General features: G+C 49.4%; 1 protein-coding gene across 2 annotated transcripts in view; it reads left to right on the forward strand.

Annotated features, from left to right (window-relative positions):
• Nucleotides 1-25,551, forward strand: part of rasgrp4 (RAS guanyl releasing protein 4) — a 40,944-nt gene that overhangs the window by 3,089 nt on the left and 12,304 nt on the right. Inside the window, exons 2-7 of one of the 2 annotated variants that reach the window (XM_069186448.1) lie at nucleotides 17,711-17,910; nucleotides 21,523-21,628; nucleotides 23,351-23,413; nucleotides 23,844-23,975; nucleotides 24,480-24,633; nucleotides 24,803-24,976. In XM_069186448.1, coding sequence (XP_069042549.1) covers nucleotides 17,711-17,910; nucleotides 21,523-21,628; nucleotides 23,351-23,413; nucleotides 23,844-23,975; nucleotides 24,480-24,633; nucleotides 24,803-24,976 — 829 coding nt within the window. Of the gene's footprint in view, nucleotides 1-17,710; nucleotides 17,911-18,715; nucleotides 21,629-23,350; nucleotides 23,414-23,843; nucleotides 23,976-24,479; nucleotides 24,634-24,802; nucleotides 24,977-25,551 lie in introns of those variants that run through there. The other variant, XM_069186449.1, reaches the window with a different exon arrangement.

Here is a 25,551-nt window from a genome sequence, read left to right on the forward strand (position 1 = left end):
ACAGTGTGTGTCTCAATGTATCAGAAAGTCAGTTATCAGTGTGTGTCAACATATCAGAAACTCATTATCAATGTGTGTGTGTGTCTTTCAATCTATCAGAAAGTGTGTCTTAGTTTCATCATGTCAGTATATGTTAGTCTCAAATTGTCAGCAAGTGTTTCATTGTACTGTATCATTTAGCCTGCACAGTGTGTCCCAGTGAGGCTGTACTGTGTCCCAGTGAGGCTGTACAATGTCAGTGAGAATGTGTGTCAGCTTGTTTCAGTTAAGAGTATCTCCTCAGTCCAGTGCAGAAGAGAGCAGTGCTCTGTCTGTGTGGTTTTGTATGTCGCAAACTGTGGTTTGTAAAAAGTTTCAAGCTTAGAAAATGCAACCTTTTTTTTTCTTGGTTTTGCTTTCCGTTGTTGAGAGGGCCGAGGGGAGGAAGGGGGGAATTCAGAGCTGTTTGCCGTTGCGCACAATCATCCCCATTTACATAACAGTTTGCACTTGCGTTACACATACAGTACAAAAACTGGTCTTATACGTGCATACCCTTTTCTTCTGTAGCAAAACCTTCTGGACACAGTGCTAGCACGTCTGAGGCAGAACCTGCACGACAGCTTGCTCTCTGTTGTGCACAAGTGGGGGCGGGTGCCACTGAGGTGGTCTGAACACAGCAGCAGGTGGAAGTCTGAGTCAGGGCGCCGTTGAGGGTCTGCAGAATTACAAGCGCTCAGTTTCTGACAGGAGCGCCCCTCTTGCCTCCAGGAGAGTTGCTGTCGGACTTAACGGGCATGTCGGAGGCTGTCGTAAGAACGCAATAAAGGTTATAACCGAGAGCCCCCAGCCTGTTTGGTAGTTGGTAGTATCTTATTGACCCCTGGATCTCATCCAGCTCATCATCTATTACTTGAAGAAGCCAGGGTATCGGATTCGACACTGGCTGTGTCAGTGTACTGGACTCTACAGGGACTGTAAGAGTCTAGAGCCCTGTGACTGGGCTGTGTCAGTGTACTTGTCTCTACATGGACACTGAGAGTCTAGAGCCCTGTGACTGGGCTGTGTCAGTGTACTTGTCTCTACATGGACACTGAGAGTCTAGAGCCCTGTGACTGGGCTGTGTCAGTGTACTTGTCTCTACATGGACACTGAGAGTCTAGAGGCCTGTGACTGGGCTGTGTCAGTGTACTGGACTCCACAGGGACTGTAAGAGTCTAGAGCCCTGTGACTGGGCTTTGTCAGTGTGCTGGACTCCACAGGGACTGTAAGAGTCTAGAGCCCTGTGACTGGGCTGTGTCAGTGTACTTGTCTCTACATGGACACTGAGAGTCTAGAGCCCTGTGACTGGGCTGTGTCAGTGTACTTGTCTCTACATGGACACTGAGAGTCTAGAGCCCTGTGACTGGGCTGTGTCAGTGTACTTGTCTCTACATGGACACTGAGAGTCTAGAGCCCTGTGACTGGGCTGTGTCAGTGTACTGGACTCTACAGGGACTGTACGATTCTAGACCCTGTGACTGGGCTGTGTCAGTGTGCTGGACTCCACAGGGACTGTAAGAGTCTAGAGCCCTGTGACTGGGCTGTGTCAGTGTGCTGGACTCCACAGGGACTGTAAGAGTCTAGAGCCCTGTGACTGGGCTGTGTCAGTGTACTGGACTCCACAGGGACTGTAAGAGTCTAGAGGCCTGTGACTGGGCTGTGTCAGTGTGCTGGACTCCACAGGGACTGTAAGAGTCTAGAGCCCTGTGACTGGGCTGTGTCAGTGTACTTGTCTCTACATGGTCACTGAGAGTCTAGAGCCCTGTGACTGGGCTGTGTCAGTGTACTGGACTCCACAGGGACTGTAAGAGTCTAGAGCCTGTGACTGGGCTGTGTCAGTGAATTGGACTCCTCAGGTACTTCAGGAATCTAGAGCCCTGTGACAGGGCTGTGTCAGTGTACCATACCTCATACCTCACTTAGACTGTAAGAAACTAAACTGCACAATGTTAGTGTACTCCACAGGCTTGTCTGTTTCACTGTAATTGTAAGAGGACATAGTCACTATTAAAGGCTAGGCCTATCCATCTGCTGTGATAGCAGGGCCTGTCTGTCTTTAGATCTATAGTATTTCTGCTGTCTGCCTGTTGCTTGAGTCGCAGGTCTGCCCCGTCTGCTGTGGAGAAACAGATTATTGTGTACATTTCCTTCTCTTTTTCTCTTGTTCTATGTAACCTTCTGGTCTTTCTGTCTTCCTCTATCTCTTTCTTTATAATTTCCTTGAAGTGGTAATGACAGCAGTGTGACGTTATCTGATGAAAGAAATCTGCCCTGGGTCAGGGAGACTCAGCTTGTTCAGCATCCTGTGCTGTTCTGCACCACGCACTTGCACAGGAGCACAATGACAGGGTGACTGTATGTACAGTTAGGGCATTGGTGTAATGTGATTTTAATACTAATAAAATTAAAATAACATTATATAAGGTACTATGAGAGAAGATCAGTCCCTTTACAAAAAAGGGCTACAGTCCCAGTACAGTAGAACAGTCCTGTTACAGTAGGAGCTACAGTCCCAGTACAGTAGAACAGTCTAAACTTCCATTTAACTGTATGTCTGGGTCAACTCCTAGTCATCTCCATAGGGCTCTTAATAACTCAGGATAGTTATAACCATTAATACCTCTGCATCCATTAACTAACTACCGAGAGGGGGGGCAGAACAGGCAGGTGTGTGTCTGGGCCCAGCTAAGGGTGGGCTGTCTTCAGCCACAGTGAGAGAAAGGCATTAAGACCGTCAAGTAGAGAAGGTGGGGGGTGGGCGGGAAGATTTCCACTGTGAAAATCAGAAAGGAGAAGTTCTTTTCTGAATGAAATTCAAAAGAAAACAAGAAGGAAGAGTGGGGGCAGGGGAGGGGGGCAGGCGGGCGGGCACAGGCCCACCTCCCCAGTCCAACATGGCGGCCGAGCCTGAACCTGCTGCTACACCTCACCAGACTGTGATCAACACCCTGCCCAGCCCCGCAGGTGCTTTCCGCAGGGGAAAGGACAGAACTAATTTGGACAGACTGGTGGACACAGAGCTAGGCACACAGAGGAGCAGGCACAAACACAGCAGCACTTTACTTCGTATAGTACTGTGCATCCTACAGGGCCTGACTCAGATACTACCACAGTAATACAGTGGGGCACAGGAACATTGTGGGGAAAAACTGGGATATAGGGTGAAGAGGTTTGTTTTAAATCCTGTGTTCTGTACTACTATTACCACTGCTGCTAGTGTTAGTACTACTATTACCACTGCTGCTAGTGCTACTACTACTATTACCACTGCTGCTAGTGTTAGTACTACTATTACCACTGCTGCTAGTGCTACTACTACTATTAACACTGCTGCTAGTGTTAGTACTACTGTTACCACTGCTGCTAGTGTTAGTACTACTATTACCACTGCTGCTAGTGTTAGTACTACTGTTACCACTGCTGCTAGTGTTAGTACTACTATTACCACTGCTGCTAGTGTTAGTACTACTGTTACCACTGCTGCTAGTGTTAGTACTACTATTACCACTGCTGCTAGTGCTACTACTACTGTTACCACTGCTGCTAGTGTTAGTACTACTATTACCACTGCTGCTAGTGTTAGTACTACTGTTACCACTGCTGCTAGTGCTACTACTACTACTATTACCACTGCTGCTAGTGCTACTACTACTATTACCACTGCTGCTAGTGTTAGTACTACTGTTACCACTGCTGCTAGTGTTAGTACTACTATTACCACTGCTGCCAGTGTTAGTACTACTGTTACCACTGCTGCTAGTGTTAGTACTACTGTTACCACTGCTGCTAGTGTTAGTACTATTACCACTGCTGCTAGTGTTAGTACTACTATTACCACTGCTGCTAGTGTTAGTACTACTATTACCACTGCTGCTAGTGCTACTACTACTGTTACCACTGCTGCTAGTGTTAGTACTACTATTACCACTGCTGCTAGTGCTACTACTACTGTTACCACTGCTGCTAGTGTTAGTACTACTATTACCACTGCTGCCAGTGTTAGTACTACTGTTACCACTGCTGCTAGTGTTAGTACTACTATTACCACTGCTGCTAGTGTTAGTACTACTATTACCACTGCTGCTAGTGCTACTACTACTATTACCACTGCTGCTAGTGTTAGTACTACTGTTACCACTGCTGCTAGTGTTAGTACTACTATTACCACTGCTGCTAGTGTTAGTACTACTATTACCACTGCTGCTAGTGCTACTACTACTATTACCACTGCTGCTAGTGTTAGTACTACTGTTACCACTGCTGCTAGTGTTAGTACTACTGTTACCACTGCTGCTAGTGTTAGTACTACTATTACCACTGCTGCTAGTGTTAGTACTACTGTTACCACTGCTGCTAGTGTTAGTACTACTATTACCACTGCTGCTAGTGTTAGTACTACTGTTACCACTGCTGCTAGTGTTAGTACTACTATTACCACTGCTGCTAGTGCTGCTACTACTGTTACCACTGCTGCTAGTGTTAGTACTACTGTTACCACTGCTGCTAGTGTTAGTACTACTGTTACCACTGCTGATAGTGTTAGTACTACTATTACCACTGCTGCTAGTGTTAGTACTACTATTACCACTGCTGCTAGTGTTAGTACTACTGTTACCACTGCTGCTAGTGTTAGTACTACTATTACCACTGCTGCTAGTGTTAGTACTACTGTTACCACTGCTGCTAGTGTTAGTACTACTATTACCACTGCTGCTAGTGTTAGTACTACTATTACCACTGCTGCTAGTGTTAGTACTACTGTTACCACTGCTGCTAGTGTTAGTACTACTATTACCACTGCTGCTAGTGTTAGTACTACTGTTACCACTGCTGCTAGTGTTAGTACTACTATTACCACTGCTGCTAGTGTTAGTACTACTATTACCACTGCTGCTAGTGCTGCTACTACTGTTACCATTGCTGCAAATATTACTACTATTAGTATTACTACTGTTGTTACTACTTTAGTTTCACAGCTACACCCAACTAAGACAGCAATGAGAAGAAAGGGCGAGTACGAGATCAGCAGAAGACAGGATTTTCGAAGCAGTCTGTTTCTCATGTCGTGAGCTCTGTGACGGGGGGTGCTGGCACTGAGCGGCGTGTGGCCAGGGGTTGCAAAGCTTGCTGCAAGGCACTCTCCACAATGGGCACAGACACACAGACACACAGACACACAGACACACAGATACACAGATACACAGATACACACACACACACGAGCAGCGCAGGGGCCTGCAGGGACTATCTGTCGGCAGCATGTTATCACACGGAGAGGAGAGCCACAGATAACATCTCTGGTGCAGCGCAGGAGACAGCAGTTTCAGTCACACAGGCCTCACGAAGTCGGAGGCGAGGTGAGGGAAATTCAAAAAGCTGCCGAGCCAAGCAGAGCAGCGCAACAGCTAGACAGCACCGCCGCTGTGTGCCTGTTTTATCTCACAGTGTTTCTCTACAAACCCTGGGTGTCGCGTGGCTCCTTATTTAGGCTTTGTATTTTTATTGAAACCTGACAAATATGCTAGAAGCGTCTGCAGTCTGTTTATAGCTGACTGTGGTCTGTCCTCTCCCAAATCTGAGTGCTGTCAGGACTGCCATGGTTTTGTTTGTTGGTGGAAAGGGGTAAGGATGGCGCTGTAGCGACCACAGCCAGCTCCGCGCACACCCGCACAGCACTCGCTGGCCTCCGCAGTTTCAGCTCGTGCTGCACGGGTGACATCACAGCGCAGCGACAGAAAGGGCAGGAAACAGAGCAACACCGCTGCCGATCATTCCCACGAGCCCCGGGGCGGCAGTGTGAGGTCTGTCCGTTCCGGCCGCAGCGCCGGTGCGTTTCAGGCAGCGGGGGTCCGGGGGGTCCGGAGGGGCTTGGTCTCGGTTCAGGTCGAGGCCTGTGGCCCGGGAGTCGCTGGCCCGAGCTCCAGGCGCATCACTGTCCTTCTCCGACAGGGATCCCTGGTACGGCCACACTGCAGCTCCGCGCACTCCTCAGATAGGTCCGCCGCCGGAAGCGAGCGGGCAGGGAGACAGCGGGTTCTCTCAGAGACCGGCCCTGCAGGCAGGAGGCAGTTCTACCTTGACATACAGGCCACAGGCACTGTCAGAGGACACACCTGTCCCGAATGCATATCCTTCTCCATTACAACTGCAGAAGTTCAGCTGAGGTTCAGATACTTGCATCAGATCCCCTTGTAGCTTTCTGTGTTCAGGACCAAAGCGATTCAGTTCTTTTGCGGTCCTGGAGTGGGAAACTCCTCTGAGTCTTTCTTTGATGCCTCCTAGACAATGAAAGGGAAATGGCTGGTGTACTCCAGGAGCATTTCATCCACGTTCCAGACAGCGCTGTGCATTTAATAGTGTCAGTGTAGAAGAGGCAGATCCCAGGGGCACTCAGGGTGATATATCCCCAGGACTCTGACTTGTTTTACTCATTGTACACAAGGAAACTGGCTGTTATTCCTCCAGCAGTCACTACAGACAGAGGTTGTTCCCAGGGTCTGGAGAAGTACAGGATCCAGTGCCCATCCATGAGAAGGGTTACACAGCTGACCCAAGCAATTACAGACCAATAAGTGCAAGACGTTTATGGAAACAACAATTAGAACTACAGCTGAGGATCACCTGTATGGAAGAGGGTCTCAGAGGACAGTCAGTGTGGACTCAGAAAAGGTTGTGTTAAACTTGCTGGAGAGCTCAGACCAAACAACGTCAGTGAAGGATACAGAGACCAGATGATATATAGATATATTTAGAAGGCTTTTCAGAAGATTCCTCATGAAAGATTCTCCCATTACAGGCTGCAGGCATTGAGGAAAATGTCTGTTCTCGGATTGAGACTTGGCTAATAAATAGAAATGCGAGGGTACAGTTAAGTAGTGAACCCTCAGGTGGAGGTGATGTAATTACTGGAGAACCTCGTGGATCTGAACTAAGGCCAGTGATGCTTTAATGTTATATTAATTATCTAGATCCCAGTATAGTGTTAGACTAGTCACATTTGCAGATGATAAGAAAATTAGGGGGTTTAGGAAAACACTAAAGAAGCAGAACATGAAATTGAAGTAGGTTTAGAAAACAATTCAAGACTGGGCCAACAGCAGGTAGATGGCAGTTAAAATAGACAGGTGCAGAGTGTTACATGCAGGTAGCACAGGCACAGACTACAGGTAGAAAATGGAAAACACTGAGATAGAAGGGGCCACGTATGAAAAAGACTTCGTGTTTCTGTTGGCACTTGATATACATCTTTTCGAGTCCCTGGACAAACAACATAAAGGGCAAACAGGCTGTCCAGACACATAAACGAAGCAGAGTTTAAATGAAGGGATATTATGTTACAGCTGTAAAAGTCATGTTTCTATAACATGGTGACTAAAACTGCCCAGTATTCTCAATGAGGTCTTCCCAGTGCACTGTACGACTTTAACAACATCCCCTGATTTCGATTCTGTGCCTTGAGCTACAGATCCTAACCTTCTGTTTGCCCTTTGTCTGGAGGCTGGGAATCGAGCGTCAACAGAAACACAGGGCTTCCTGCACTGGGGCTCATGGTTTCCCCTTTGGTGTTCATGGTTTATGTTTGTGCTGCCTGCATGTGACGCTGCACCTGCCTCTTCTGCTTCACCTGCCCCCACAGAGTGTCGCCTGCCAGCAGCACCTAGCTCGGCTCTTGAACGCCGTCGTTCTGAATCTTCCAGAAAAATCCACATGCACACAGTCTCGGGACAGTCGCCCCCCCCCCCCCCCCAGCCTGGCATTTGAACATTTTGCTGGGGGGGAGAAGAGGGGTCGACACTGTGGTGTCTTTTTCCTTTCAGTCAGCACTTTGGGCTTAAAGCTGAAACTTGAAATTTCTCCTGTTCCTCCTTGCAAGTCAAAAAGTTGCAGTGAATCACAGGAATACTGCGATGTGGCGGTGATGTGGGTCATCACTTGTCTGGAGGTCACAGGGAGAGAGTCGGGGGTCCTGCAGGGTGAGAGGTCACAGGCAGAGAGTGAGGGGTCCTGCAGGGTGAGAGGTCACAGGCAGAGAGCGAGGGGTCCTGCAGGGTGAGAGGTCACAGGGAGAGAGTCAGGGGTCCTGCAGGGTGAGAGGTCACAGGGAGAGAGTCAGGGGTCCTGCAGGGTGAGAGGTCACAGGGAGAGAGTCAGGGGTCCTGCAGGGTGAGAGGTCACAGGGAGAGAGTCAGGGGTCCTGCAGGGTGAGAGGTCACAGGGAGAGAGTCAGGGGTCCTGCAGGGTGAGAGGTCACAGGGAGAGAGTCAGGGGTCCTGCAGGGTGAGAGGTCACAGGGAGAGAGTCAGGGGTCCTGCAGGGTGAGAGGTCACAGGGAGAGAGTCAGGGGTCCTGCAGGGTGAAAGGTCACAGGGAGAGAGTCAGGGCTCCTGCAGGGTGAGAGGTCACAGGGAGAGAGTCAGGGGTCCTGCAGGGTGAGAGGTCAGGGAGAGAGCGAGGGGTCCTGCAGGGTGAGAGGTCACAGGGAGAGAGTCAGGGGTCCTGCAGGTTGAGAGGTCACAGGGAGAGAGTCAGGGGTCCTGCAGGGTGAGAGGTCACAGGGAGAGAGTCAGGGGTCCTGCAGGGTGAGAGGTCACAGGGAGAGAGTCAGGGGTCCTGCAGGGTGAGAGGTCAGGGAGAGAGCGAGGGGTCCTTCAGGGTGAGAGGTCACAGGGAGAGAGTCAGGGGTCCTGCAGGGTGAGAGGTCACAGGGAGAGAGTCAGGGGTCCTGCAGGGTGAGAGGTCACAGGGAGAGAGCGAGGGGTCCTGCAGGGTGAGAGGTCACAGGGAGAGAGTCAGGGGTCCTGCAGGGTGAGAGGTCACAGGGAGAGAGCGAGGGGTCCTGAAGTGAAAGAGGATGTAGGGAGGGAGTAAGAGGAGGCTGGCAGTGTGCTGGCAATTCCTAGATGTTGGCACTAAGTCAGAGTTTGGGATGCAAATCAGTCATGATAGGATCAGCTGGCTGTGTGTGTTTTTGTACTGAGATTTGCATATGAGTGCACTTGACACAGCTGAACAGAGGCCTGTACTGAACACAGAGCGTACACATACAGAGAAAAACACATAGTGCTGCTTTATAGCAAAATCATGACTTGTTTAGCATAGGCAAGATGCCCTCAGTCTTACAGCACAGACATAATGCTGTCTTATTGACACATTTCTCCCAGTGCTGTCCTATATATACTGTATGGCACTTTTCCCTCACTGCTGTCCCATATCCCTGACACGATACCCTCAATGTTGTCCTATAGCAGTGCCCCTATGTCCTCAGTGCTGTCCTATATCACTGACACAATCCCTCAATGTTGTCCTATAGCAGTGCCCCTATGTCCTCAGTGCTGCCCTATATCACTGACACAATCCCTCAATGTTGTCCTATAGCAGTGCCCCTATGTCCTCAGTGCTGTCCTATATCACTGACACAATCCCTCAATGTTGTCCTATAGCAGTGCCCCTATGTCCTCAGTGCTGTCCTATATCACTGACACAATCCCTCAATGTTGTCCTATAGCAGTGCCCCTATGTCCTCAGTGCTGTCCTATATCACTGACACAATCCCTCAATGTTGTCCTATAGCAGTGCCCCTATGTCCTCAGTGCTGTCCTATATCACCGACACAATCCCTCAATGTTGTCCTATAGCAGTGCCCCTATGTCCTCAGTGCTGTCCTATATCACTGACACAATCCCTCAATGTTGTCCTATAGCAGTGCCCCTATGTCCTCAGTGCTGTCCTATATCACTGACACAATCCCTCAATGTTGTCCTATAGCAGTGCCCCTATGTCCTCAGTGCTGTCCTATATCACTGACACAATCCCTCAATGTTGTCCTATAGCAGTGCCCCTATGTCCTCAGTGCTGTCCTATATCACTGACACAATCCCTCAATGTTGTCCTATAGCAGTGCCCCTATGTCCTCAGTGCTGTCCCATATCACTGACACAATGCCCTAATTTCTGCCCATATCATTGCCATGGTAACTATAGCAGTCTCTTTACTCTTTAAGCTTTGAACATGCCATGCAAGCCCTCATCCCCAAGAAGGCTGTGCTGGGGGTGTTACTGTCAAGTCACTCTAAGCCTGTTCTGTCTAACTAGCCTGTGTTCTGTGTTTTGGGGTCAACAGAGGGTCTGTAACGAAGTGAAGAGAAGCGAGTCCGACAAGTCCAACTGCAGCTGTCCGGTCTTGTCTGGTGACCCTGAAACATAAGCATGCTGCTGCTATAGAAAGTGCTGTACTGCCTTTTACTGAATACTGAAACTGCAACATGACTTGATATTGCTGGTACTTACACAGCTACTACTTGCATGGTCCAGTCAGTGTGCAATGTGGTCCAGTCAGTGTGCAATGTGGTCCAGTCAGTGTGCAATGTGGTCCAGTCAGTGTGCAATGTGGTCCAGTCAGTGTGCAATGTGGTCCAGTCAGTGTACAATGTGGTCTGGTCACTGTGCACTGTGGTCCAGTCAGTGTACAATGTGGTCTGGTCAGTGTGCAGTGTGGTCTGGTCAGTGTACAATGTGGTCTGGTCAGTGTGCACTGTGGTCCAGTCAGTGTACAATGTGGTCTGGTCAGTGTGCAGTGTGGTCTGGTCAGTGTACAATGTGGTCCGGTCAGTGTGCAGTGTGGTCCAGTCAGTGTACAATGTGGTCCAGTCAGTGTGCAGTGTGATCCTGTCAGTGTACAATGGGGTCCGGTCGGTGTGAAGTGTGGTCCGGTCAGTGTACAATGGGGTCCGGTCAGTGTGCAGTGTGGTCTAGTCAGTATATAGTGTGGACTGGTCAGTGTGCAGTGTGGTCCGGTCAGTGTACAATGTGGTCCGGTCACTGTGCAGTGTGGTCCAGTCAATGTACAATGTGGTCTGGTCAGTGTGCAGTGTGGTCCAGTCAGTGTACAATGGGGTCTGGTCAGTGTGCACTGTGTTCCAGTCAGTGTACAATGGGGTCTGGTCAGTGTGCAGTGTGGTCTAGTCAGTATATAGTGTGAACTGGTCAGTGTGCAGTGTGGTCTGGTCAGTGTACAATGGGGTCTGGTCAGTGTACAATGGGGTCTGGTCAGTGTGCAGTGTGGTCCAGTCAGTGTACAATGGGGTCTGATCAGTGTGCAGTGTGGTCCAGTCAGTATACAATGTGCTCAGTCAGTCTTTAGTGTGCTTGGGTCAGTATAAGTGTAAGCGGGTCAGTCTATATTGTGGTCCAGTCAGTATACAATGTGCTCTGTCAGTCTTAAGTGTGCTTGGGTCAGTATGAGTGTGGACTGGTCAGTCTATATTGTGGTCTGGTCAGTATAGTCTGTACGCAATGTGGGGAGGGGCAGTGCACATCTCACAGTGAAAGAAAGCACAAGCGATCCTTCAGCAGAGCCTGGCGAGGGTGGGTCAAGGTCGCAGGTGTGCTCGATGTGGGAGACGGCCTACCCAAAGACACAGGGAGACATCCGTGCCAAGAAGCTAACTGTCATCACACAGGTCCTGCAGGCCGGGGAGCACAAGTGTCTGAAGGTCCGAGGTGTCACAGAAACAGAGAAACCATCATTTACGGCAGTTAGGCCAACAGGAAGGGGAGTACCTGAGTGTTCTTCCCAACAGCACTTTCACTGGTGAAGAAGAAAGACATGTGAAACACATCCACTTCTACAAGGACACTGACAGCAAAGGCAGTGAAGGGTCAGACATTAATAGCTGCACACAGAAGAATCGCTGGCTGTGTTTCAGGTACTGCTGGGGCCTCCACTATGCTGCTGAAGAGCCAGGGAGAGCAGGAGTGACAGGAGGGGAGGGGGGCTGGTGATTCACGGCTCATTAGTTTCATTTATGTGAACAAAGGACGTCTCTGATTGACCACAAAGAGACGTTTATAGAAAACACACTCACAAGAGCTGACATGCAAAGTCACACACACACACAAACACACAGATGCACAAACGCACCCACTGAGATGCACACAAACATGCACCCACATGCAATGTACAAGCACACAATAACGTATACACATCTACACAAGTATACACAATTATCAATCACACACACATCATCATAAAGAAATCCACCCACACCTACACCAACACAGAGATATGCATAAGAACATGTATACACCAACACTATGTCACAAACTGACACTAATACTTAATTTGTAACAATATAAAAGCATTCTTCCTGGTGTAGTTGGTTAACTAAGCAAGCTTGCAAATGATACGAAATTAGGAGGATTAGCAAACACTGTAGAAGAAGCACATGAAATTCAAAAAGGTTGAAATAAAACTCAAGTCCGAGCAAACACCTGGCAGCTGATGTTTAATGTAGACAAGTGCAGGGTATTGCATGCAGGGAGCAAAAACACAAACTGATAAGACAAGAAACGCAGAGATAGAAGAGGCTGCTTATGAAAAATACATTGTGTTCTGTTGACATATGATTTACATCTTATAGACAATGTGGGAAAGCAATAAGAAAGGCAAACAGTCTTAAGATATATAATTAAAATAAGAGAATATGAATCAAGGAATGCAAGGTTAAACTTGGATAACACACTGGTATGTTTTTTTAGAATATAGTGTACGGTTTTAGTCAGCGCATTATAGGAAACGTATTTACCGCAGTCCCTTACAAAGGTATTCAGACCCTTTAAAGGTTTTCAAACGTTGCTGGATTAAAAAGGATATTTGCACATCTTTTTTCAATCTGTTTTTTTTTTGCAAGGTCACATGTGTCAAGAAAAAAAAATTCAAGACAAGGTTTGTGTTTTGCCAGCAGGTACCTTAAAGAAAGTCTGAAACTGAAATGCGCTGCTTGCATGAGTATTCAGACCACATTTTGCCAAAATAACAGCTTGAAGTCTTTAGGGGTTTGCACAAGGGTTAGGAGTGGTCCGCCCTTCCCCTTGGCAGACTTTCTCCAGCTCATTCAGGTTTCTAGCCTGCAATCTTCACATCCTGCTACTGAATGGGCTTGAGGTCAGGACTTTGGCTGGACCACTCAAGGACACTCACCTCTTCATTCTTGAGCCACTTCAGTGTTGCTTTGGCGCTGTGCTTGGTGAATGTTCTCCCAAGCTTCAGTTTTTTAGAAGACTGAAACGAGTGCTCTTGCATTATCCCCCTGTAGGGGCAGTGTTTCCTGGGGCACCTGCAGTGTAAGGTTTGTGTTACACATAGCTCTGTGAATTTTGGCCAGAAAGCTCTCTCTTGGTCTCATCTGACTACAAAACGCTTTCCCAAATCCTACCTGGATCACCCCCGCGCTGTCTGACAAACTCCAGACGGGCTTTGAGATGGTGCTTTCCGAGTGATGGCTTCTTTCTTGCACTCACACATACAGGCCAGGGTTAGGCAGAGCTCTTGATGTAGTGGACTGGTGCACCGTTCCTCCACTCTCAGTCTCCTTCTGGTTTGGATGCTGAGTTTTGAGGAAAGGCCTTTTCTTGGCAGTGACTCAGGGATGTGATGCAACAACCGCTTCTTGATTATTGAGCCAACAGTGCTCACTGGGATATCCAAACACTATGATATTTCTTATACTCTTTTCCAAATCTGTTCATTTTTATCACCTTTCCCTAACTTCCTTAGAACGCTTTTAACCTTCATTTTTGTACCTTTCCTTCAGAGTCACTGCTGATCCCTGGGAATAGTACTGGCAAACACTGCTGAGGCCAATGGTAATGCAATTATATCCTCATTTGGCAATTACTTTCACCTTCGTAAACCTAGAGGTACCAGATCACAGCGGTCTGAATCTTTATGCAAGCAGCATATTTCAGTTTTTGATTTGATATCTGCTGACTTTTAAGATTGTCTTTTACGATATCTGCTGAAAAATGACTAATTTTGTCTTTAAAAAATTCTGCTTGAGCATGCGAGTTTGCAACACAAACGCTGATTGGAATCCAGCATCTTTTTGTAATCCAGCAACATTTGTAAATTTTTAAAGGGTCTGAATATGTTTGCAAGGCACTGTATACTGTAACAACACTCAGTCCAGCTCATCTGTATCTTCACATTAATACTCATCCTCATCAGACCTGTAGATACTGTAAAGACACTCAATGTGATCATCTGTAGCCTCACATGAACTATTATCACAAGATCTGCAGATACTGTGATGACACTCAGTCCAGCTCGTCTGTAACTTAACATGAACACATCATCGTCAGATCAGCAGATATGAGCAGTGGCTGCCTGGTGTCCAACAATGTGTGTCTGTGTGTGTGTGCGTGCGAGCGTGCGTGAGAGCATGTGCACAACGACATGTCAGTGTCGGTAAGAGTTAAGATGAACTGGAAGCTGAAAGCAGATAAAAGTTCTCGTCTTCTGCTTTCTCAGTTGATCTCCAAGATACAGTGCAGCTCCAATACTGAGGTCTCATCTTCTCTTTAATAAATATTACAGGCTGTTTGTAATATACACCAGGTCTGTTCACACACAGGAGCTCCAGTTAGAGTGTGGACAGCAGGCGTGTGTGAACACAGGGGCTCCAATAAGAGTCTGGACACCAGGCGTGTCCACACACAGGGCTCCAATAAGAGTCTGGACACCAGGCGTGTCCACACACAGGGGCTCCAATAAGAGTCTGGACACCCGGCGTGTCCACACACAGGGGCTCCAATAAGAGTCTGGACACCAGGCGTGTCCACACACAGGGGCTCCAATAAGAGTCTGGACACCAGGAGTGTCCACACACAGGGACTCCAATAAGAGTGTGGACACCAGGCGTGTCCACACACAGGGGCTCCAATAAGAGTCTGGACACCAGGCGTGTCCACACACAGGGGCTCCAATAAGAGTTTGGACACCAGGCGTGTCCACACACAGGGGCTCCAATAAGAGTTTGGACACCAGGCGTGTCCACACACAGGGGCTCCAACAAGAGTCTGGACACCGTCTCTAGAGGCTGTTCACACTGGAGTTTTTATGGACTCAGTTGCTGGTCCATTTCATTTGGAGAACGGTGTTAGCATTAAGGTTTGATCCAAACTCAACTGATTTTCAACAGCCATGGAAGGAAGGGAGCCTTCCAGGTATTCCAGGAAATGCGACAGCACCCAGGGAAGCGGAATGGACAGGAGAGGAGCCATTTTAGAAACATGGTCAGACAGCAGCTCCCACTGGAAGCCGGAAGAGAAAGGGCTTATGGGACACTGTGATCTGGTCAGGGCCAGAGTAAAAGAGATGCCACAGAAGCATTTCAAAACAAAGACAATCTGAGCAAAACAAACTGAAAAATATTTCCAAACGAACAAGCAATCCAGGCATCAGCTCCAAAGGGGAGTGAGTGCACTTGGTTATGGCAGTGTGTGAACACAAGTGAATTGATTTCTGTAGACACAGGGACCAAGAAACACTAGTCCACCTCCAGATGAATTCAGCACAGTGGAGCTCAGTTAATCATGAACCAGTATTGATACATCGTTTCAGGCCCAACGAACTGACGCCAGACCACATGAAACGAATGCAGAGAGAACGAGCCCAGCTGGTCTGCAGCAGGTTCTCCACCAAGACCCTGCGCCCAGCCAGATAGCTATCAGACGTACTGTATTTCCACACAGCTGAAGGGAAAAGCCTGTCTCTGCAGGAGAACACCTTTCATGTGGACAAACTCAGGACAGTCAGACTCCGGTGCGTTTCACTGACGAGGCTCTTAACGAGATGAGGTCAGTGACAGGAAGCTCCTGGGAGGCAGTTCAGGGAAGTGGGTGTCTGTGAGTTCTTAGAATTGCCTAGCCACAATGTCACACTGTGTACACACGAACACACATTAGCACACTCTGAAACACAGTGACACACGCTGACACCTGCGCTGGGCACACCGACACACGTGCACTCACTCGATGGATTTTAACACGCAATGACATACTAATGTTCCCTGACTCTTTCTGCCCTGTCTGTTGTATATCCCTGTTTCCCCCGTCGGTTCTAACTCCAATTCAAAGAGCTTTCTTGGCATGACCGAAGAATTACAGTGTTGCCCAAGCAAAAACAATTCACAGAACATTTACAGTAAAAGCACATTATTGGACATTTACATACATCATATAAAGTATCACTGTAATGCAGGCTCACTGTCTGTTCCTCAGGCTGTGCCAGGGGATAACACACTGGGCTGCAGTTCTGTTGAATTTCCTCTCTAAGAAGGACTGGAAAGTGTTCTGACTTTGGCAGGTGTGGAAATTCTGGGATTTGGAAGTTATTTTAGGGAAGAAGGCTTATCTATATCCCCGTCTCACTCTGCCCCTGTTGTCTAAATATCCCTCTGTCTCTCACCGAGCTCAAAGCTCATCTTTCACTTCCTCTTGGTTTCTGCTCAGTCTGGACTTTCACATCCCCAAACGCACAGTGATAGACATACCGACACATGACAAACACAGACCCTCACACTGACAAAAACACAGACACACACACACACATAGACACATAAAGTACAGACAGACATAACGTTATTCCATCCAGTTACTCTGGGAGAAGAACTGTAGTTTCTATACTCTATATACCTAGTAGTGAAGGAATATTAATATGAAGTTACAGCTGATTAGACTAGGTGTCTTTACAGTATCTACAGGTCTGAGGATGATGAGTGTTAATGTGAGGTTACAGATGACCAGACTGAGAGTCTTTACAGTATCTACAGGTCTGAGGATGATGAGTGTTAATGTGAGGTTACAGATGACCAGACAGAGTCTTTACAGTATCTACAGGTCTGAGGATGATGAGTGTTAATGTGAGGTTACAGATGACCAGACTGAGAGTCTTTACAGTATCTACAGGTCTGAGGATGATGAGTGTCAATGTGAGGTTACAGATGACCAGACAGAGTCTTTACAGTATCTACAGGTCTGGTGATGATGAGTGTTAACGTGAGGTTACAGATGACCAGACTGAGAGTCTTTACAGTATCTACAGGTCTGAGGATGATGAGTGTTAATGTGAGGTTACAGATGACCAGACAGAGTCTTTACAGTATCTACAGGTCTGATGACAATGGAGTGCCTATATAGACTTAAACTAATTTAAGGACTGCCTGAAATGAAAGCCTGAAATGATCCAGTAAAATGTTTGTCTTCGTACCATTGTGAGCGGCAGTCTTTCTCATGAATTAGAAACCTCACCTCAGTGTGCGCGTCTTGTCGCTGTAGTGTCCTCGGATCTCTTCCTGAAACAGGATCGCAGTTAAGCACACAGCAGCACAGTGGGCGCACGTCCGTCCCATAACCTGTTTCTCTTCACGCCAGCTGTTGGTTTTGCACATTTCGAAACACCGGATGTGACTCGCATCCCGCTCACTCCCCAGTCTGGCATCCCCAGCTGGGCGGGGATCAGGAATCTCAGGGCCGGATCTGCAGGGGAGGATGAGGAGGATGAGGGGAGGATGAGGAGGGGCACACGGGCTCTGGCTCGAGGTGCAGGAGGGTGAGGGTGAGGAAATGGCAGTCACGGTCACGTGACCGACTCGAACCCGCGACAGCTGGGCCGGCCCGAGCTGGGCGCGCGGGAATTCAGAACCGTTTCATGAGTGAAACTGAGCGGCGAGGGTACATCTCCACCATCTATCACTCCTCCTCCTTCCCTCTGTCATTGTCTCATGCCTTCGCTTCCTCCTCCTCCTTCGCCATCACCCCTCCTCGTCCCCCTCCTCTCTCCCCCTCTCCTGTGTCTCCTCTTCACTGGCACGGCACTGACAGAGACACCTCTCCTGTCTCCCCTCTCCCAGGAAGTCCCGAGCGGAGTGCGGGGGCATGCTGACGGGGGGCGGCGGGGGTGTGCGGGCCGGGGGCCGGGCGGTGAGGAGGAGGATGACCTGCCCGTCCCCCCAGGAGATCAGCCGGGCCCAGGCCATGATGACGCCGCTGGGCTCGCTGACCCGCGGGGCCAGCCTGGACGAGCTCATCGACCGCTGCCTCAACTCCTTCGGTGAGAGAGAGGGGACGGGGGTCTGACGGAGGGAGGGATCTAACAGAGGGAGAGATGGATGAGATGTGGACGGATGGAGGGAGGGATGGAGGGATCTGACTGAGGAAGAGAGGGATGAGGGATGGAGGGAGGGATCTGACAGAGGAAGAGAAGGATGGAGAGAGGGAAGAGATGGAGAGATGGATCTGACAGAGGAAGAGAGGGATGGAGACAGGGAGGGATCTGACAGAGGAAGAGAGGGATGGAGAGGGAGGAATCTGACAGAGGAAGAGAGGGATGGAGAGGGAGGACTCTGACAGGAAGAGAGGGATGGAGGGAGGGATCTGACAGAGGAGGAGAGGGATGGAGAGAGGGATCTGACAGAGGAGGAGAGGGATGGAGAGAGGGATCTGACAGGAAGAGAGGGATGGAGGGAGGGATCTGACAGAGGAAGAGAGGGATGGAGAGGGAGGGATCTGACAGAGGAGGAGAGGGATGGAGAGAGGGATCTGTCAGAGGAAGAGAGGGATGGAGGGAGGGATCTGACAGAGGAGGAGAGGGATGGAGAGAGGGATCTGACAGAGGAAGAGAGGGATGGAGGGAGGGATCTGACAGAGGAGGAGAGGGATGGAGGGAGGAGAGTGACAGAGGGATCTGATAAGAAGAGAGATGGCTGCTTCACTCTGTCAAACGCGCACACAGTGTCCACAGCAGCAGCCGCAGCTCAAGTGTCCGGGGGGAGAGAGGGGGTCCGTTGTGTTCTGCACTCAGCAGAACCGCTGTGGTGGGTGTCTTCATTCCCTGGCTCCTCTGCCCTCCCGTGCAGCTGTCTGCTCTGCTCCATGCTGGCATCAGGTGTGGCAGGACGCTGGCGTGGCGCGGTCCGAGCGTGGCTCTGCCCTCTGCAAGAGGAAGCCACGTGACGCGATTTCAGCAAGAGTGCCAGCGCCACCCCAGACCTCAGCGAGGTCACACACTCATGTGTTTTTCCTGTATGAATGTCTCTCTCTGCCCTTCTCTTTCTACTTGTCTCCCTCTGCCCCTCTCTCAGTTCAATTCACAAAGCTTTATTGGCATGACCAATGAGCGTCAGGGTTGCCAAAGCACAAACAATGAACACAACATTTACAATATAGACACATCATAATACATTGACATACAAACATATGGAGCATTATTGAGAGACAGGCTCAGTGTTCCTCAGGCTGGGACAGGAGATCACATACTGCTCATACTAGAAAGACTAGCCCTCTTTCCCTAACTGCCCCCTCTCTCTCCTTGTCTGTCTCTATCTCTCTCCCTGTCTGTCTCTCTCCCTCTCTCTCCTTGTCTGTCTCTCTATCCCTCTCTCTCCCTGTCTGTCTCTCTATCCCTCTCTCTCTCCCTGTCTGTCTCTATCCCTCTCTCCCTGCTCTGCCCCTCTCTCTCTGGTTGTGCCGGAGCGTGGGAGCGAGGGTAGGGAGGGTAGGGAGATGCTGCTGGAGGAATGCGGACAGAGAGAGTGTGGACGTGCGAGATGGAGGGGAGAGGGACAATCAGACTTTGTTCTAGGAGCAGGAGAGCTCCTGTCTGAGAGTCACAGGAGAGGGACAGCAGGCCTGATCCACACAGCAGACACACACGCTCTGATACACACACACACTGGTACACACACAGCAAACAAATACACACAAACTCTGATTCACAGCAAACACACACACAGCAGACACACACGCTCTGATACACACTCAACAGAAACACACTGATACATGCATAACAGACAAAAATGCTCCGATACACACTCAACAGACAGACACACACTGATTCACACACAGCATAAACTCACACACTGATACACATACTGTACAGCAGACACACACACACTGATACACACAGCAGACACACGCTCTCTGATACACACTCAACAGACACACACACACTGAAACACACTCAATAGACACACACACACTGATACACACACAGCAGACATACAGGCTCTGATGCACACTCAACAGACGCACACAATTCAATTCAATTCAAGGTGCTTTATTGGCATGACCAATGAGAAAATCAGTGTTTCCAAAGCAAAACAAATACAATTAACATAAAACAAAAATCTACAGACATTTACAATAAAGACACAATCATATGATATTTACATATAAACATATGGAGCATTATTGGGAGACAGGCTCACTGTTCCAGGAGGTCACATACTGGGAGTTCCCTCCTCCCTCTCCCAGTAGGATTGGGACTTGTTGTGACTCTGGCAGGTGTGGGAACTCTGGGATTAGATTTGTAAATTTAGGGTAGAATGTTTCTCTAATCCCAGAGTATCTGTCACAGTGCAGTAGGAAGTGCACCTCTGTCTCTATTTCTCCCCGCTGGCAGTGGGAGCACAGCCTGTCCTCTCTGGGCAGCCAGGTCTGCCTGTGTCGCCCAGTTTCCATGACCAGGCTGTGGTCACTGAGCCTGTTCTTCGTCAAGGTCTGTTTCTTTTTGCTTTCTCTTTTCTTGGTCAAATATTCGGCTAGTGTGTATTGTCTGTTTAGGGTTCTGAAGCATTCTGTAGCATTCCTCGGGTCAGTGAGGCTCAGGACCAGCTGGCGCAGGGGGGCTCTGTTTTGGGCTCAGCTCCTGGCTCAGAAGGGCCTTGTGGTGGTAGGAATTTTGGTCACTGTTTTTTAGGTGTAGCCAATACTTTAATATTCTTTTCTGTATGTTTATCAATAGTGGGTACTGGCCTAATTCGGCCCTGCACCCGTTGTTAGGTGTTTTTTTCTGCACACGGAGGATTTTTCTACAGATCTCCATGTGCAGAGTTTCTGTGGGGTGTTTGTCCCATTGAGTGTACTCCTGGTCTGTGAGGGAACCCCACACTTCACTGCCGTATAGGGCAATGGGTTGGATTACACTTTCAAATATTTGGAGCCAGATTCTTGTCGGTGGGTCGATGTTGAAAAGCCTCCTTCTTTTTGAGTGCCTTCTCCCTCAGTGCCTTCACTGCCAGGTCAAAACTCCCAGAAGAGCTGATGGTGAGACCGAGATATGTGTAGCTGGATGTGTGCTCCAATGTGTTGTTTTTGAGTGTGAATTTGTACTGTTTCCCTGAGGTCTGGCTCTCTTCTGGAAAACCATGACTCTGGTCTTGTCCAGATTGACTGTCAGCGCCCAGGTCTGACAGTACTGCTCCAGCAGTGCCAGGTTCTGCTGCAGCCCCTGTTCTGTGGGCGACAGCAGGACCAGGTCATCTGCATAGACACACTGATACACACTCAACAGATACACACTGATTCTCAAACAGCACAAACACACACACTGATTCAAACACTGCACAAACACACGCACTGATACACACACAGCAGGCATGCCCACATGCTGATACAAACTCTGATACACACAGTAGACACAGACAGTAATGCACACACAACAGGCACAAACACCCTTATACACACTCAACAGACACGCACACCGATACACAAGAACACCAACACTGACACACACACGGTGACTTACACACTGTCATGGACTGTGAGACTGCCCTACACCACTCCTACACCGTGCTGCTGTGCCCAGCGTGACCAGGCCTTTGACAACTCCAACACGACTGACCGGCTGACCGGCTGACTGACCGCTCGGCGCTCTGTCTCTCAGACCAGGACGGGAAGCTGCAGCGGGGGTCGCAGGTCGTCGACATGACCCTGATGATGCACTGCTGGGTCGTGCCCTCGCACTCCTTCGGGCGCCGGCTGCTCACCCTATATCCTCCCTGGAAACCTGTCGGAATTCCCCGCGCCTCTCCCAGCCTGCTTCCGGACAGGAGACGGAGCTGGCTTTCCGGGGCTAGACTAGAAAGACATGGATGGTTATGACAAGCGAACATATAGTCCGGGCTGTTACTTGGTAAGAGAAGTAAACAACTGGAGTGACTAACTGGTAACTGGTCACTGCACTGAAGACATCTTAGACATTTGCAGGGTGATTAGCCAGCAGCCATATCACCCTGCAACTCACAACTGGCAGCCCACTGGAGCTCAGCAGGTGTGAGCCTGGTCAGTACCTGGATGGGAGACCTCCTGGGAAAAACTAAGGTTGCTGCTGGAAGAGGTGTTAGTAGGACCAGCAGGGGGCGCTCACTCTGCGGTCCAGGTGGGTCTTAATGCCCCAGTATAGTGACGGGGACACTGTACTGTAAGCAGGCGCCGTCCTTTGGATGAGACATAAAACCGAGGTCCTGACTCTCTGTGGTCATTAAAAATCCCAGGGCGTTTCTCGAAAAGAGTAGGGGTGTAACCCCAGCGTCCTGGCCAAATTTCCCATTGGCCCTTACCAATCATGGCCTCCTAATAATCCCCCTCTATGAATTGGCTTCATCACTCTGCTCTCCTCTCACTGATAGCTGGTGTGTGGTGAGCGTTCTGGCGCACTATGGCTGCCGTCACATCATCCAGGTGGGGGTACACACTGGTGGGGGTGGAGGGGAGACCCCATTACCTGGAAAGCACTTTGAGTGGAGTGTCCAGAAAAGCACTATATAAATGTAAGCAATTATTATTATTATTTGCACATTCAAGATGCACTTTAACATGCCGCAATTAAAGAATGACAGTTTGCTCTTGCCTGTTATTAGCAGTGGTCCTGATTTAGGGGTGACCTCAGTCACAAGGCCTGATTCAGGGTAGAAACAGGGTGCATAATTCTGACAGATTAAACAGAAAATACAAGAATTTTGCCTTGAAAAGGAATGGGTGCTCCACCTGATTCACTCTGTGGTGTATGTACTGTATGTACCGCCCTACAGTGGTTTAAACTGAGGCTGACCTGTGTCAATTCTATTGTATGTGACCTGAACTGATCTGTGCTTAACTGGACCTGTCCTGGATTCATGCTGAACTGAGCTTATGTGTGCTGCACAGTGCTCAGCTAAGCAGCACTGAGCTGGTCTGTGCTGAAGACAGATGTAATGTGCTGGTCTGAGCAGAACTCAGCTGCATTGAGTTGAACTGAGCAGCTCTGAGATGATCTGTGTTGATCTGTGCTGAACTGAACTGCACAGGGCTGGTCTGTATTGAACTGAGTTGATATGGAACAAGTAAAAGTTTATTCCAAGCTGAAAAGAAAAGAGACTTCTTCAGGTCAAGAAAAAGACTGTCTCTTTTCTTTTCAACCTGGAATAAACCTTTACTTGTTCCTCTGCAGCCTACACATGCTGACACAGCTCCCTACCTGAGCTGATATGTGCTGGTCTGTGTTGAACTGATTTGATCTGTGGTGCAGTAGTAGAATTTGCATTAGTGTTGTTTTGGTCAGATGTGTAGTTCTTGTATGATGGTGTGCCCATGTGCTGTGGACACGGATGTCCTGAGGTATAGCTTTGTCACTGTGTTGTGTACATAACGTGTGAAGAGCTGTTGTATTGTCATGTGTGGTAGAGGCGCCATTGCGCAGTAGTAGTGCTGTTGTCTTTCCTTGACTGGCTCACATATCGGGACTGTCCTGTGGAGAAGAGAGGACACCTGAGACCTCGAATTTGCCACTTCATCAGGTCAGTCCTGCTGTCTGTTTCTGACTGCATGTACAGTATCTGCCTCTCAAAAACAAAGTGTTTCTGGATGTGAGATACGATTCTCTCCGTCCGTGTGCCTGTCTGTCAGCATGAGTTTCACTCACTGCCTGTCTCTCACTGTCTGGTTGTTGGCATGTCTGTCTCTTACAGACTGTCTCAGTGCAGTGTTAATGTACTGGAGTGTCCAGTCAGTGTGTCTGTATTAACCCTTCTCTCTCAGTGCAGTGTTAATGTACTGGAGTGTCCAGTCAGTGTGTCTGTATTAACCCCTCTCTCTCTCAGTGCAGTGTTAATGTACTGGAGTGTCCAGTCAGTGTGTCTGGACTGTATTAACCCCTCTCTCTCAGTGCAGTGTTAATGTACTGGAGTGTCCAGTCAATGTGTCTGTATTAACCCCTCTCTCTCTCAGGCACTGGATCAACCGGTTCCCAGTGGTGTTCAAGGGCGATGACCTGCTGGGGGGAGTGATGGAGGAGCTGTGGGAACTGGTGAAACGAGAAGGAGAGGAGCAGCACTCTCAGCTCGTAGACACCTCCGACCTGTGAGAGGCAGTACTGCACTGTGTATAGACACACCTGTGTGCCCTGCAGTCTCCTCCTCGGGAGCAAGAGAGAGGAGAGGGGAGGAAGAGAGAGGAGAGGGGAGGAAGAAAGAAGAGAGGAGGAGAGGGGAGGAAGAGAGAGGAGAGAGGGAGGGAGAGGAAGAGAGGGGAGGAAGAGAGAGGAGAAAGGGAGGAAGAGAGAGGAGAAAGGGAGGGAGAGGAGGAAAGAGGGAGGGAGAGCAGGAGAGGGCAGGAAGAGAGAGGAAACAGGGAGGGAGAGGAGAGAGATAGACGGAGAGGAGGAGAGGGGATGACAAGGAGAGATGAAAGGCGAGGAGGAGAGGGGAGGAAGAGAGAGGTGTTGATCTACAGAAGTATACACTTTTATTTATAGTGGCTATTTCTAACCAACATGAGTGCTCAAACAGAACACATTTATGGCTGAGAGACATTAAATGTCAGTATAAAGTGTGTGACCCCTTCTCTTGCTGTCCCATCCCTCAGCCAGCCCTCCAGCGGCTGTAGACGTCTGACCCTGCAGGGCGGGGGCCCGGAGGTGAAGAAGAGGAAGGTGTCCCTGCTGTTTGACCACATGGAGCCAGGAGAACTGGCCGAGCACCTCAGCTACCTGGAGTTCAAGAACTTCTGCAGGGTCTCGGTGAGCCCCCTCAGTCAAACATCTAGTCAGTTCCTGGCACAAGTTTTACCTCTGATCTATTAACATTTCCTTCTCTCTCCCTCCCTACTCCCTTCATCTGTCTCCTCCGTCCCTCCCTCTTCCCTCCCTCCCTCCCCACCCTCGCTCCCTCTCCCTCCTCCTCTCTCAGTACTTGGATTACCGGAGCTATGTGCTGCGGGGGTCTGTGCGGGAGAACCCTGCGCTGGAGCGCTCAGTGACGTTGTGCAACGGGATCTCTCAGTGGGTCCAGCTCATGATCCTGAACCAACACACGGCCCAGCAGCGGGCGGAGGTCTTCACCAAGTTCATCTACGTGGCACAGGTGACTGGAACTGGCACGTGCACACTCACTCACACTCTCACACTGTCCCCACTCTCACACTCACAGTCACACTCTCCCCACTCACCACTCACACTCACTCACACTCATACTCTCACCATTCACACACTCACACTCACACTCACACTCTCCCCACTCACACACTCACACACTCACACTCTCCCCACTCACACTCACACTCACACTCTCACACTCACACTCTCACTCACACTCTCACACTCACACTCTCACACTCTCACACTCACACTCTCTCTCCCCACTCACACTCTCACTCTCACACTCACACTCACACTCACACTCTCACACTCACACTCTCACTCTCACACTCACACTCACACTCTCACACTCACACTCACTCTCCCCACTCACACTCACACTCACACTCTCACTCTCACACTCACACTCTCCCCACTCACACTCTCACTCTCACACTCTCCCCACTCACTCTCACACTCACACTCTCACTCTCACACTCTCCCCACTCACACTCTCACTCTCACACTCTCACTCTCACACTCACACTCACACTCTCACACTCACACTCACACTCTCCCCAC

This window comes from Lepisosteus oculatus, chromosome 3, assembly GCF_040954835.1.
Source record: "Lepisosteus oculatus isolate fLepOcu1 chromosome 3, fLepOcu1.hap2, whole genome shotgun sequence".
NCBI classification, from domain to species: Eukaryota; Metazoa; Chordata; class Actinopteri; order Semionotiformes; family Lepisosteidae; genus Lepisosteus; species Lepisosteus oculatus.